A 15357-nucleotide genomic window follows, 5' to 3' on the forward strand; every position below is an offset into this window, starting at 1 on the left:
GTTTTCAGAAGGCTCACACCCACACCTCAGCTATGACTGGCACTCATGCAATCTTGACCCTGTAACTATCAAAGCTTGTGATACCCAAAATTCTAGAACTATAAAAATATTATGCCTAAGACACAGAGAAAAAGAAAAACAGGATGAGAAGGGCTGGGCATTAAGGGAGAGACCACCATCTCTAAACAAATCTATTCCAAGGATCCTGTGGTGCGAGATCCAGACTCTTCTAAGAAAGGGATGACAGTGTGAGCCCAGGATAATAAGGGATGGGACTCTCCAAATTGTTCTGTGTAAGGATTTTCCTACTACTTCTCTATACTGTACATCATCCCAACAAATGAGTATGTTATCATAATCTACCACCGGGAATGCATAATCTTTAGAACTTATGTTATTTCAGAGGAAATGCTTGATTATAAATGAGTGTAAGTTGAAAGTGATCTTAAATATCAGAATAAAGCAGTAGAGTTTCTGCTAGCTCCCTTTACCTCAATGACAGCAAGATAGCAGTCTTTGGTGTCTGTACACAGGTCAAAGATGTTCCGTTTCACATCAATGGTTGCTGGAAAACAGAATGTGATAAGATTCAGCATTGGGCTACTGCTGTGTTTTGTTTTGTTTTCTTTTCTTTTTTGGCCACACCCACAGTTCCCAGGCCAAGAATCAAATCTGAGCTGCATCCTTAACCCACTGTGCCAGGCCAGGGATTGAACCTGCACTGCTGCAGAGACAAGGGATCCTTAACCCACTGTGCCACAGCAAGAATTCCTACTTCTGTGATCTTAAGACCAGCCTTTCTGTTAAGGGAATTCGAGGTGACTGTTCATTAATATTTCTATAATTCCTCTGCTTTTCAATAAAAAATTGTAACTCTCTCAGAAAAATGGAGGATCTTAAATAAGGAACACCAATACATGACAAAATCAATGCCTGCCCCTTCACACTTACCTATAGGTTTGTAGTCAGTTGCATTAAATGTTCTGAAAGATGATCCAAAAGGGCTTTTCATTCTCTCTTCCATTAAATCATCTTCATCATCTGCCTGCAACATAGCTGATTGGGAGAGAAAGGGGAAATGGGGCAGGGGAGCAAAACACTATTAGAATCAGAAACATCCGGAGTTCCCATCGTGGCTGAGTGGAAACAAACCCCACCAGTATCCATGAGGACAGGGGTTCAATCTCTGGCCCCACTCAGTGGGTTAAGGATCTGGCATTGCTGTGAGCTGCAGTGTAGATTGCAGACGTGGCTCAGATCTGGCGTTGCTGTGGCTGTGGCATAGGCCGGCAGCTGTGGATCCAATTTGACTCCTAGCCTGGGAATTTCCATATGCCGCAGAGTGGCCCTAAAAAGCAAAATATAAAATAAAATAAAAAAAAAATCAGAAACATCTTTTACTCACAACTGCAGAAAATATTAATGGACAATCAAGACTTTAGTGAGTTTCCCTGTAGTAAATTCACTGTGCATCTAGTTAGTTCCTCTCAAAGCATCCTCCCTGCATATCCAAACAATATCCTCAACTTCTCATCTAGCTCCCAACGACTGTCATAGACAAAGGCTTAGAAAATCACAAGACTAAAAAATGCAAAGATTTTTAAGTTCATAATGCTACACATGGAAAATACTGCAGGAAATTTATTTCTATACAAGATTTACCCATTACTTTAAAAGCCAGTAGTCTTTTACTCTCAATCAACATTATTTTTATCAACAAATTTTGTCACTATTTTTAACCATTATTTTATCTTTCATGTTACAACTTTGAAATGTTTTCCAATTCACATTTGAGAGATATTTCTAAACAGGAAGTATCAAATTAAGTGAGTAGGGAGAGAAGAGAGAAAGAATAATGAAAAGTAAAAAGTTGATTACCTCCATACATCACTGTCCCCGTGTGGTTAAATACCACCCGACACTGATCCAGAGCAGGAACTGTGTGTAAAAGATGAAAAGTACGAAGGTCCCACTAGGAGGAGGGTGGTCAAGGAAAACTTTTACCCAAAACTTACTAAGTGGAGTTCCCATCATGGCTCGTGATTAACAAACCCAACTAGTATCCATGAGGACGCAGGTTCCATTTCTGACCTTGCTCAGTGTGTTAAGGATCCTGCATTGCTGTGGCTGTGGTATAGACCGGCAGCTGTAGCTCCAAATGCACCCCAGCCTGGGAACCTCGATAAGCCACAGGTGTAGCTCTAAGAAAAAAAAAAAAAAAAAAAAAAAAATCTTTCTAAAGACATATAAAATTCAATTTGACACTTGGGGAAGTAGGAAGCAGTAATCTGGTCACTCTTCCTAATACAAAGAAAATACACTAGTAAAAGTCATAATTACCAATACTGATAAGAATCCACTGGAGATTCACTAGCACTTCCAACCAAAGGAAAGGCAACAGGTTATTAGCTATGTGGGTATTTCAGCCAGGTATTGGTAGAAAGATAATCTATTTCTGCATTACAAACTAGCTAACAAATGGCAAGTAAGACATGGGTATAAAGGATACAATCTCAGTATTAATGATGACCTCCAGCCCATTCGGATGGAAAACACCACTGATGTTCATGTTGAATTTGTCAAACTTGTGGATGGCCTGTGCAGAGCGGACATCCCAGAGGACGCCATCATTTAAGACAAGATCATCTGTAGGATTAAAGGTGGCACAGTTCCTCTTGTAGTTGTTGGCGAGATCTGGGTTAAACAGAGTCAACAGCTTGTTGCCAGTCTGAATATCATAAATCTTTAGAGAAGAAGGGGTGGGAAGAGAAAAATCAGACCAATCCAGCCTCTGACAAATTCAAACAGAAACTGTGTAAAATATCTATCCCATATTTTCCAAAGCCCATTGAAATTATAAAAGCCCTAATATTGTAAATTAACTGGAAAATAGGAAGACCACAGCCATCCAAGCAAAGTTTATGAGCTCTGGTTCCCATTCAAGGTTTGAAGTCTCTTTCCCGCAAGTTAAGAAAATGAAAAGTAAGAATGCAGTAGGGATAAGAAAATCCTTTCTTCCCCATCCCCCTTTCAAGAAATAGAAAATGTTTTCTAAGACTGAAATACAATTCTCCATATGGATTAACCCACATTACCCATTGAATACTCTTACAGGTTTACTTTTTGGAGGAAGGCATCAATGAAATATGTTTTTCTCCTTTAAATCTCCCAGTATACTATTTTAGCTCTACAACACTAAGAGTCCCAAAGTCTACAATATCCAAGCCATGTAAAGACCAGATCTTTCTCATCAGCTTAGAAGACATGCTACAATATTTCCAATCTTTTTTTAAAAAAATCCTCCTTTAATAGAGGAACAAATAAGGAGACACCACAAGGAAACAATCAAACAAATCCAGATCACGGGACAAGACAACTAGCCTGGTCGCTTCAAAAGTCAATGTCATGAAAACTGGAGAAATGGTTCTTGGCTTTAAAACATTACTAAGACATAACAACCAAATGCAATTATGTGAATCTTGGCTGGATCCTGGTTCAAAAAAAACCCAAAACATTTGAAACCAAACATATCAGGAACAATTGGGAAAAATGATATTTGGGAATTACTATAAATTTTCTTATATTTGATAAGAGTGTGATTATGCAATAAAATGTCATTATTTGTAGGATATACATGCTATAAGACTGAGGGACCAAATGTCACAATGTCTCCAACTCACTTTCAATGATTCAGAAAAACACACACATTTATACTGAAAGAAAATACGGTAAAATACTAAACTGATGAATCTAGATGGTAGTTATATGTACTACTATTTGAACGTTTAGTTTGGGAGAAACTCTCCCTTTACCAAACCATATTCCCCCACCTCAAGCTACTACCCCTATTTCTCTGCTTTGTTTTTCAGCAAAACACTTCAAAAGACATTTAGACTCAGGGTCTCTCCACTTCTCCTGTTCTCTCATGAACCTACTCTAATTGGATTTTCATCCCAGTGCACAGAACTAGCTCCTAACATGGTTAACAATAACCTCCAAATAGTTAAGTCAAAGGTCATCTCTCAACTGTTGAATCTTGTGTAACCCGGCAGCAGTTTCTGACCCAGGAGATCAATCCTTCCTCAAAGTCTTCCTTTGCCTTCTTCTTCCTGGGGTCTCCTGCTACCTAACTAGCCACTCTCTCTGTTCTCCTTCCCAAGTTCCTCTTTACATGGAAATTTTTAAATACTGGCACATGCCAGGAACTCTGTCCTCACACTTCTCTTCTCTAGCCTCCTTAAGGATCTCATCCAAGTTCATGGTTCATATTATAGACAAGTGAATAACTCCTATATTTATTATGTCCCATCCCAGACTTTTCTCCTGAACCCCCAATCTGTATATTCAAATGCCCATTCCCTACTTGAACATCTAAGAGAATCACAAGCTTCATGTATCCAAAACCCCAGGGCCCAGCCACATCACAACCCATTGCCTTCGTCATGCACACATGCACCCAGCCCCAATGCAGCTCTCACATATTAGCTGGCACAGCACCCTCCTAACTGGAAAGCCTGCTCTAGCTTCTCTCACAGAAACCAGACTCACACTTTAAGAATTTGACATCCAGTCATATGCCTCCTTGCTTACCTTCCAGTGTCTTCATCTCAGAGGAAAAGCCAAAGATCTTAAACAATACTACATAATATGTCCTCCCCACTCCCCACAACTGACTTCAACTCTTACCCCTCCTTCTTTTCCCTCCCACCTCCCAAGTAAGGGATTTTCCCTTGCCATTCCCTGTCTTACATCATTTTCCCCAGATATCTGCATGATGCCCGTATGTCCTTCAAGATGCTGCTTAAACATTACCCAGTGACACTGACTTATCCTAGATAAGAAAGTAGTCCCCCAAACCCCACCAAGCACTTCCTACATCTTACCCTGATTTCTTTTCTCTAGCAGGACTTACCACCTGATGTACCATATTATCTGCTTCATTTACTGTCTCCCCAATGAGACTCCATAAAGGCAAAGATTTTTTTCATCTAAAACTTAGTGTTTGAAAATATTTGCTGTGCTAATGAAATTGTTCTCAAATTGCCAGATTAAGTTCATGTTCAATCTTTTCACATTTTTCCCATACAGCTTCACTATACTTCTAGATTCTACCTGGAAAGAGTATCACCGAGTAATTTCTCATCACCCATGGGACTTAAGTTCTCACATTCAGTCCAGAAAATTTCAGTATGAACAAAAAGGCAAATCAGTTTGAAAGCAATAGATTCTTAAGTACTTACATGGGCAATGTCTCCTTTTGTGCCTATGACCCGATCCTGAGAGTGCTTACTGAACTCAACATAGTGATCTTCTGTAAAGGAATGCCTACAAACAACAGAAGTACTGATGTAACTGACCTTCAAGACATACTTACTCAACTGACAGAAAATCAAATGATCCTCAGCCTCCTGGCATGACTATATTATCCGAAAGATTCTCACCTCCCAAAGAGAAAAACATTGTATGCTTAAATTTCAAAATAAAGTTCCCTCCATCAGTTTGTCCAAGCAGATCCAAAATAATTAATGAGCACTACTTAAAGAAATGGCTGGGTAGATGTGCCTTTGAAATATGCTTCAGCAAAGAGTGCAACTTTAAAATGTAAACATGAGAAAATACAGTTATCATTTGGGACTAATGAAGAGTCTGTTGTGTGATGGGATGTATATACCTGGTAAGAATATCCAGGAATTAAGAAAAGTAGCTCTAAAAAGCAAAAAAGAAAGAAAGAAAAGAAAAAAAGAAAAGAGGAAAATCTTATTAAACATGTGCCACAGAAAATGATGAAGAGAGAGGTCAGCAATATAACTTACAGCATTCCTCTTTCTCCCAAAAGACTCTGAGTCAAAGAATCAGATGAAGGGGGTAAATTGTAAAACAGACTAGGTTATAAAAGTAGATACATACTTCATATCAAATACTGATTTCATTCCCCAAAGTGCAGAAAGAGGCTGGCTCCAAGTAGCAGATGTCAGCAGCAAGGACCCGTCCTAAAAGGAGATGGAGGCCCAAAGTGAGTAATCACATATTTATATAAATGTCATCTGCCATTAGCATTCTAAAATACAGGCATAAAATACATTGTTGGATTATTTAAAAAATAGGAAAACTCTTAGGAACAAAGAAATGGTCAGAAGCTGCTAGGATTTAGGTTAACATGCACCTCTTATGTCCTAAAGAATAACTAAATTTAAGAGAATATTAAATGCTCCTGAACTAGTAACATAAATATAACAGTTACAAGGGTAGGGGGAAAAAACTTGGAAAAATGTCAAAGATGATTCCTCCTTTCCTAATATTTGGCCATACTTCTCCATCTCCCTCATTTGAAACATCAGTCAACTGAAAACAACTTATATTTTTTAGCTAAGGATTCTTAAAGGTTTCTCTTTTTCAAAGAGAAAGCCCAATACAACGTGAGCCTCCTTTACTCTAAAATCATAAAACCATTCTAGTCAGCCTTTTTTTTTTTTTTTTTTGGCTTTTGTCTTTGTCCTTTTAGGGCTGCACTCGCGGCACATGGAGGTTCCCAGGCAAGGCGTCCTAATCAGGGCTGTAGCTGCCAGCCTATGCCAGAGCCCCAGCAATGCCAGATCCGAGCCAAGTCTGCGACCTACACCACAGCTCTTGGCAATGCCAGATCCTTAACCCACTGAGCGAGGCCAGGGATCAAACCCACAACATCGTGGTTCCTAGTCAAATTTGTTACCATTGCACCATGACGGGAAATCCTATCCTTGTCATTTTAACAGTCCTGAATTTTAGAAACAGCAAAGGCATCAATTTCACCCATGGACTAGTACTAATATGCAATGACTCACCACTGGAATCATGTCACAATTGTTTTCATAAAAATCACAGTACTTTATATATCTTCAGATCTTAGAACAAGGGTTGGCAAGCATAAGGGGCACATAGTAAATACTTCAGGTTTTGCAGCCCATATCATCTGTGCTGTATGCAACTACAGGACTCAACTTTGCCACTACAGCACAGAAGCAGCCTTGACAATACATAAATATATGAGCATGGCTGTGTTCCAATAAAACTTCATGTACAAATACAGACAATGAGCCAGCTCACATGCCTATAGTTCACCAACCTATCCTAGAAGAATGATGGAGAAAAATCTAGGAAGGGACATTTACCCTGGAAGGTTCAAGGTGTGTGATAGCTGAGTTGTGACAGTTATAGCTGGCCTCCTCCTGTCCACTAAACACATTATACAGCTTCAACTGCCCAGTGCAGGTGCCAAGCATCAGGAACCGCTCCCGTGCTGAGAATGCACAGCAGGTGAAGCCACTCTCATCCTCATTGGCTTCCCGGAACACTGAAATAGGACGGAACCTAAGCAAAAAACAACAACAACAACAACAACAAAAAAAAAAAAAAAACGAGAGAGAATCAGAGACAAAAAGCATGCAAGGACTCAGAAAAATAAAACTTTGTTAGAAGGACAGAGGAAAAACAGCATTTATGTTTCAAATGTTCTTCCAAAATATCATAGTGACCTTCAGTGGTTCATCTTCATTTTAAATGAGAGAAAAGTACCTACTTAAAAATTTTAATAATAACAAAAATTCCCATGTTTAAAATCTGAGATTCCAGAGTTCCTACTGTGGCTCAGTGGAAATGAACCCAACTAGTATCTATGAGGACACAGGTTTAATCCCTGGCCCCAGTAAGGGGGTTAAAGGATCTGACATTGCTGTGAGCTGTGGTGTAGATCACAAACAAGGCTCAGGTGTGGATGTTTCTGTGGCTGTGGCGTAGATAGGCAGCTGTAGCTCTGATTTGACCCCTAGCCTGGGAACTTCCATATGCCTCAGGTGTGTCCCTAAAAAGCAAAAAAAAAAAAAAAAAACCAAAATCTGAGATCCTGTAACCTTTGTGTAATATTTGTAAAGAATCAAAATAGGAGACAACTTGGATAAACACAAAAACAAATTTGGGAGCCTAGTTAGGGACAGAGTGTTACATGAGCTCTAGAAGACATACTAGTTAGAACAAGAACACTGAGTGTCTTATAAATATATTGCCAATAGTCACAAAAGGAACCTATTGTTGATAAAGGGAACAGTCACTTTGCTCATGTATTCACACAAAGTGTTAATTCCTAGTATTTCAGGCCAACAAATGGTTTTCTGGACTAATTACTCTATGCTGATATTGCCCACATACTTTGATTTAAATAGAGAAATCAGGAGTTCCCATTATGGCAGAGCAGAAATGAACCTGACTAGTACCCACGGGGATGGAGGTTCGACCCCTGGCCTCACTCAGTGTGTAGGGAATTCAGCATTGCTGTGAGCTGTGGGGTAGGTCCCAGACGCAGTTCAGATCCTGCGTTGCTATGGCTATGGTGTAGGCTGGCTGCTAGAGCTCCAGTTCAACCCCTAGCCTGGGAACTTCCATATGCAGTGGCCCTGAAAAAATGAAATAAATAAATAGAAAAATCATTCCAGTTTCCAAGGAGTGAGATAACCTCTCCTTACCTGCTAAAGATAAGGTGCCTATCAAAGCATCCGCCATCCACCCCTCCATACTTTGGAAATGATGCCCTGCGGTTTAGCCTTGAGGTAAAGTTTATTGGCGCTTGCCGCCTCTGTTTTGGCTCAGGACACTGATGAGGAGTAAAGAGAGAGAAAGGTGGGCAGGTGGCAACTGGGTTCTTGCAGCGAGCATGCTGCTCTCTAAGATATTCTGTGATGATACTGTCCAGCGTAGGTGGGGAAGGAAGATGTCTGTCCAACTGTTTTTTTATGGCTGGGCTTTGGCTGTAGGCGCCATGGTCCGATTTCTGCCGCAACACTCTGATTTTCCTGCCATTACAGGGTGATGGCCTCTCTCTGATAAAACTGATCCTACCAATCAAAGGGGAGTTGCCTACATAAGATGGGCCAGGCAGAGCTAGTGAGCCCTGGGGGGCCCGTGGCTGAGGATGAGCAGGGGGGGCAGAAGGGGCAGAGGCACCCACAGCAGCATGGCTGCCCAGTCGAGTTGCAATGCCATTGGCGATGCGAGGTGTACGGGGAAGGGAAACAGGAGAAGCAGCAGCAGTGACGGGGGTAAAGGCAGAAGAATGGGAGGCAGCAGTCATGGGCAGGTCAGCCTCTTTAGTCAGCACGGTTGCTGTCTCCCCAAGCCCTTTAGAAATGAGATGGTTGCGTATCAGCAGAAGCAGCTCTTTCTCAGGAAAGGAGATCCTTGACTGGGCAACAACATCTGCTTTCTGCAGTCGTGCCAGGGACACATCGGTGCCAATGAGAAGTGGTTTTCCTGACACCCGTTCAATGAGCTCAGCAGCATACTTGCAAAACTTGACATGGTCACTGCGCTTGTCCTGCAGCACAGGCTCTTTCATCAGTTGCTGGATTTGGCAGCTGCTGAACAGGGGCAGCTTGCTGATGATCTGCCGGACGGTGCTACTGCGAGACAGGCCCACTAGGGCCTTGCAGGCCAAGGCCCGGATCTGGTCTGCATCTGTGATGGGCATCTTGATGGACAGTAAGGACAGAAGCACCTTGATGCCATTGTTGGACTGGACCACATTCCACATCTTGGCCAGAGTGTGCTCGCTGCTTTTGGGAGTCTGAGGCAACTTTCTCCGAGGAGTTCCAGATATAAATTTGCCAATACTAGAAATTCTGTTATCCGGACCACATACACAATTGATGATAATTTGAAGTGCTGACTTCTGAATTTCAGCATCATGAATAAAGAACTCACCCTCTGCCACTCCCAAAATAATGCTGATACCTATCAGGGAAAAAAAATTCGAAACATATTACATTATTCCTCATAAAAAAAATGGCCAACTTGAATGGTTATTCAAGTGTCAAAATTTGGAGTTCTATTCATTTTGTTCCACTTAAAACTACCGCACTTTTTTTTTTTTAAGTACAAGCAATAGTTTGTATAAAATGCAGTAAGTTCTACTACAATTTATCTTTATGATGCAGTATCTCATATGCTGTTGTTAAATAACGGAATGATGTCAGTAATATGTGGAAGTTACCAAGGTTCGTGTATAATTTTTCCTAGGTAAGGAGAGCAAAATTAGTGGGAATAAATAAAAACCTTCAAAGAAAACCAAAAAGCCTTCAGCCTGGCTGCTGTAGTGGCAGCAGGAATCCTTTCTTCTATATATGAAGAAAGTTAAAAACAAGTAGCTATGCCTTGGACTTTCTCCCCAGTGTGGTGCACACTAGGACCCACAGCCAGTCACACTTCTTTCCATGTTCATCTTGGCAGCAGCTCTCATCAGCCCTGCTCTTAATAAAAGCCACTTTCAAACAAAGTGTATTTACCTTTTGTTTTTGTATATAATAGCTTCTATCCATTTCGAACTGTTTGCCAATTACTAATTTTGTTAGGGCTCAGGTTACAGAGCTGCTTAAGTTTTTTCTTACTGTCTACCCAACCCATTTTTCTCATAAATCCTATTTTTAGCACACTACAGAGTACAAGGTTTTCAGGAATGCACATGTACCATTACAGTAGAAATGCCTAACCACCCAGAAAAGCTGAGTTCACTAATAACATGACTCCCTTATAAGCAACTGATGACATGACTTATGAGGTACCCTCCTCTACAATACCTTCTAAGACTGCAAAATTAGGTCGAGTAACTACAACCAGAATGGCAAAAGAAACAAATCCAGACCATGCAATAATAAAAATGGCAGGTACAACCTACCTACAGTGGAGACAGTGGAACCAGCCTCATCCAGTACATCCACTGATTCTGCCAACTGGAGCTGAATTTTTGGCACAACAGTGAGAATAGCCAGGACATCCAAAGCAAAGCGCACAGTGTCATTCCTGGATAGAGAGAAGAATTAATCTAAGGGAAGCTAGGATACAGCCACAAGAAACAGCAACAGTCAAAACAGAGACAGAGAGACAGAAAATGGATCAGAACTACTACCTATATGGCCCTGTCCCTAGCCATGGCATCAAGAGAGGATCTGTAAGTCACCATGACATTATTCAAAAAACATAGGAGCAACAACAACAACAACAACAACAAAAGACAAAAAAAGACAAAAGACAAAAAAAAAAAAAAAAAAGGGGAGTTCCCGTCGTGGCGCAGTGGTTAACGAATCCGACTAGGAACCATGAGGTCGCGGGTTCGATCCCTGCCCTTGCTCAGTGGGTTAACGATCCGGCGTTGCCGTGAGCTGTGGTGTAGGTTGCAGACGCGGCTCGGATCCTGCGTTGCTGTGGCTCTGGTGTAGGCTGGTGGCTACAGCTCCGATTCAACCCCTAGCCTGGGAACCTCCATATGCCGCGGGAGCGGCCCAAGAAATAGCAACAACAACAACAACAACAACAAAAGACAAAAAAAGACAAAAGACAAAAAAAAAAAAACATAGGGATGAAATTTTAACTTATCAAACTGCTAAGATAACAAAAGATAGGAACTCCCACTGTGGCGCAACAGGATCAGCAGCATCTTGGGCGTGCTGGGATGCAGGTTCAATCCCCAGCCCGGCACAGTGGGTTTAAGGATCCAGCACTGACACAGGTGCAGCTCAGATCTGATCCCTAGCATACTCTTTTTAGAATATTATCTAGAAATATGAAACAAAGTTCTTAAAATGCTTATAACCTTTGGCCCAGAATTTCACCTCTAGGAATCTTTCCTATTATTAAGGAAATAATCAGAAGTACAAACAAATATTTATATATTAAGATATCCATTACTATATCATGTAAAATAGCAAAAGAATTAAGAAAACTTAACACAAAACAATAGGATCACATGTGCTAAATTATGGTACACTCATATGATGAACTACTTTGCAGCTAATGACAATTATTTTCAAAGAACTCAAAAAAACAAAAAAAAAAAGATTCAAAAATACATTAATGAAATAAAAAAATAAGATATAAAATTTTAAATCCAACAACACCAAGTATTGGCAAAAAGGTATAAAAATGAAAACACTCATAGACTGCTGCTGGAGGAAGAAAATAGTATGAGCATTTTCCAAGCAATCTGGCAGCATCCACCGAAGACGAAACATGGACACACTATAACCCAGACTATACACATTATATATTCAAGAGGTTCCTGATACCATTCATTTGATGGGAAAAAAAACAGACACCAAATATCCATCAATGGGAGAATAAACTATAGTACAGAAACACAAAAGTTCAGGTAAATATCAACACAAATAAACACATAACAATGGCTATGGTGTAACGGAATGGGCAGCAGCTTGGGAGCACTGGAACGCAGGTTCAATCCCCAGCCTGAAAGAGGAGTTTAAGGATCTGGCATCGCTGCAGCTGTGGCATAGGTTAAAACTGCAGCTTAGATCTGATCCCTGACCGGAGAACTCCATATGCCGTGGAGCAGCCAAAAAAAAAGTGACTGTATGCCTAAAATTTATATTTTAAAATAAATAAAAATAAGGGTGAAAAAAGCAAGTTGCAAAAGACACATATAGGATAATATTTATATAACTTTAAAACATATGAAAGAATACTATATTATTATTTACACACCTACATGTATGTATAGCATAACATCAATGGAGAGAACATACACCAAATTCAGAAGACCAGTCACTCTAGGGAGGCAGAAAAAGGAAAGGAACTGAAAAAGAAGCAAATACAGAAATATGCCAACCCTGGGTATGAGGCAGTTGTTGTATAATTCTCTGTACCTTGATGTATTTTGAGCTATTTCATTTAAAAGATGAATCTGGTTAAATACTATAATCTCAATTATGTATATTTATATACATTATGAAAAAAGACAACTGAAATTAACAGTGGCTAAAAATATTTTTCATTTCTAAGGTTCTATATATTCTAAGCAAAACAAGTATTTGATTTGGGGGGGCGGGGGGGAGTCACACTCAAGGCATGTGGAAATTCCCAGGCCAGCGATGGAACCTGACACACAGCAGCGACCCCAACTGCTGCAGTGACAACCCTGGATCCTTAACCTGCTGTGCCACAGGAGAACTCCCTAAATTTTTTTTTTTTTTTTGTCTTTTTGCTATTTCTTGGGCCGCTCCCTCGGCATATGGAGGTTCCCAGGTAAGGGGTCAAATCAGAGCTGTAGCCGCTGGCCTATGCCAGAGCCACAGCAACGCGGGATCCGAGCCACATCTGCAACCTACACCACAGCTCACAGCAACGCCGGATCGTCAACCCACTGAGCAAGGGCAGGGACCGAACCCGCAACCTCATGGTTCCTAGTCAGATTCGTTAACCACTGCGCCACGACGGGAACTCCTAATTTTATTTTTAAAAATAAGCTTGTGGGAGTTCCCTGGTGGCCTAACAGTTGGTATTTGGCACTGTCACAGCTGTAGCTCAGATTCAATCCCTGCCCCAAGAACTTCTGCATGCATGGGTGTGTGTGGCCCAAAAAAAAAAAAAAAAAAAAAAAAAAGAGGACACTTTTTTCATTTTTGACAATCCTGCAACATATGGAGTTCCCAGATCTGACCACAGCTGTAGCAACACCGGATCCTTTAACCCACTGTGACAGGCTGGGGATCGAACTTGTGTCCTGGCAATTCAGAGATGCTAACAATCCCATTGTACCACAGGGGGAACTCCTAAAGTCTATTTTCATAATAACACTAAGATGTTATTTTTCTTTCTCACTCTCATTCTCTCATGAGTGTATAGGAGACCTTTCCAGAGCCTGTATCATGTGTGATGTCACGAAAGATTGAATACAGAAAGAGATATGAGATTTTAAGCCAGATATTTTAAAAACTTGCTGAAATCATCTGGTTTTATTTAGAGAAACTTTTCATTAAAAAGTGTTAATAAGGGAGTGCCCGTTGTGGCTCAGTGGTTAACAAACCCGACTAGGATCCATGAAAATTCAGGTTCAATCCCTGGCCTCACTCAGTGGATTAAGGATCAGCATTGCCGTGACCTATGGTGTAGGTCACAGACACAGCTCAGATCTGTGACGTTGCTGTGGCTGTGGCGCAGGCCAGTGGCTACAGCTCCAATTCAACCCCTAGCCTGGGAACCTCCAAATGCCGCAAGTATGGCCCTAAAAGACCAAAAAAAAAAAAAAATGCTAATAAGCAATGGGTTCAGATTTTTAAATAATTCATAAATATTTTTACATTTTGTTTTAATTTCTGATACGTTAAATATTAATCGATCTAATATAAAAACAAAAGCTTTTGGGGGTTCTAATAATTTTTAATACAGTAAAGGGATCCTGAGACCAGAAAGTTTGAAAATGGCCACTCCAAAGTATTCTCATAGATTTGATAACCTGGGACTTAGCAAATAAGCTATATGTACCCTAAACAAGATCCTCTTGTTTTTATGGTAGTGGATGGATAAGGAACGGAGGTCAAGAACCACTGGTTTTAAACTTCATTACTATCTTCCCTTCAGACTCCATCTTTTCCAAAATACAGTTTTAATCCTTTTTACATCATCCTCAATCTCCTGATTGCATTAACTGTTTTTTCTGAGCCTTGTCCTGCTTTGCTCTGTTTTTAACAGAATGGTAAAAATCATAAGAGCAAAAAATACAGTTTTACGTGTAGATAAGATAAATATTACATATAGATGTCAAGCACTAGAGACATTTAAAGTCTAAACACCAAAGAATACTGGGCGCCAGTCTCAAGATAGGACTTCAACCCCACCTCTGCAGCTAAAATATATCTTATATAACATTTTCTAAGAGTACAGATGTTGATCTCTGCCTATTGTGCAGTATTTATTAAAGCCAAGACCAACTACTCTCTAAATTACAAATGATATGAAGATGCTTAATCTAGTTTCTCAGATTCAAGCCCAAAATTTCATTCAACAAAGATTTGCTACACTATGTGAAAACCAACATTAACTTTAGCAAAAAGCAGAATCTAACTTCATTTGAAACCTTTCTCTGGTCCCACCTTGCATAATAGGTCTTCCAATTGCAGGCAATAGAAATAAGCTGCAGTAAGAGTTGGACACAAGAAAGTTTGAGGAAGACTTCAGCTGGTTCCCAATACAGCTGTGCTGGGCCATATTCTATCAAAAACTCCATCATTTCCACAATCTGTTCATGAGTATACGAACATGCCTAAAAGGAGAGATATATATTATTAAAGTATATTATTATTAAAGAATTTTATCAATCTGCCTTATCTTCCCCAGCACAGCTCAATGGCCAACTTTTACTTTTTTTTTTAAGGGCCACACCCATGGCATATGCAGGTTCCCAGGCTAGGTGTTCAATTGGAACTGTAGCCACCAGCCTACACCACAGCCACAGCAATGCAGGATCCAAGCCACATCTGCGACCTACACCACAGCTCACGACAACGCCAGATCCTAAACCCACTGAGCGAGGCCAGGGATCAA

At 40.4% G+C, this 15357-nt stretch overlaps 1 protein-coding gene across 20 annotated transcripts in view; it reads right to left on the reverse strand.

The window, feature by feature from the left end:
• Positions 1-15357, reverse strand: part of DCAF1 (DDB1 and CUL4 associated factor 1) — an 87524-nt gene that overhangs the window by 19622 nt on the left and 52545 nt on the right. For 17 of the 20 annotated variants that reach the window (XR_014823175.1, XR_014823171.1, XR_014823179.1 and 14 more), the window contains 10 exons: positions 14907-15076; positions 10700-10824; positions 8496-9759; positions 7149-7347; positions 5908-5990; positions 5241-5325; positions 2510-2743; positions 1879-1972; positions 952-1056; positions 492-565 (listed from right to left, as the gene is read on the reverse strand). Coding sequence is in view for 5 of the 20 variants with exons in the window: in XM_084988448.1 (XP_084844574.1) it covers positions 492-565; positions 952-1056; positions 1879-1972; positions 2510-2743; positions 5241-5325; positions 5908-5990; positions 7149-7347; positions 8496-9759; positions 10700-10824; positions 14907-15076 (2433 nt within the window). In the remaining 15 variants the exon portion in view is untranslated. Of the gene's footprint in view, positions 1-491; positions 566-951; positions 1057-1878; positions 1973-2509; positions 2744-5240; positions 5326-5907; positions 5991-7148; positions 7807-8401; positions 9760-10699; positions 10825-14906; positions 15077-15357 lie in introns of all 20 variants that reach the window. The other 3 variants (XR_014823181.1, XR_014823182.1, XR_014823183.1) reach the window with 1 other exon arrangement.

Source organism: Sus scrofa, chromosome 13 (genome assembly GCF_054392235.1).
Source record: "Sus scrofa isolate SSC_HxYL_T2T_F1_AM1 chromosome 13, Sscrofa_HxYL_maternal_Yorkshire_Landrace_v2.0, whole genome shotgun sequence".
In the NCBI taxonomy this organism is placed as follows: Eukaryota; Metazoa; Chordata; class Mammalia; order Artiodactyla; family Suidae; genus Sus; species Sus scrofa.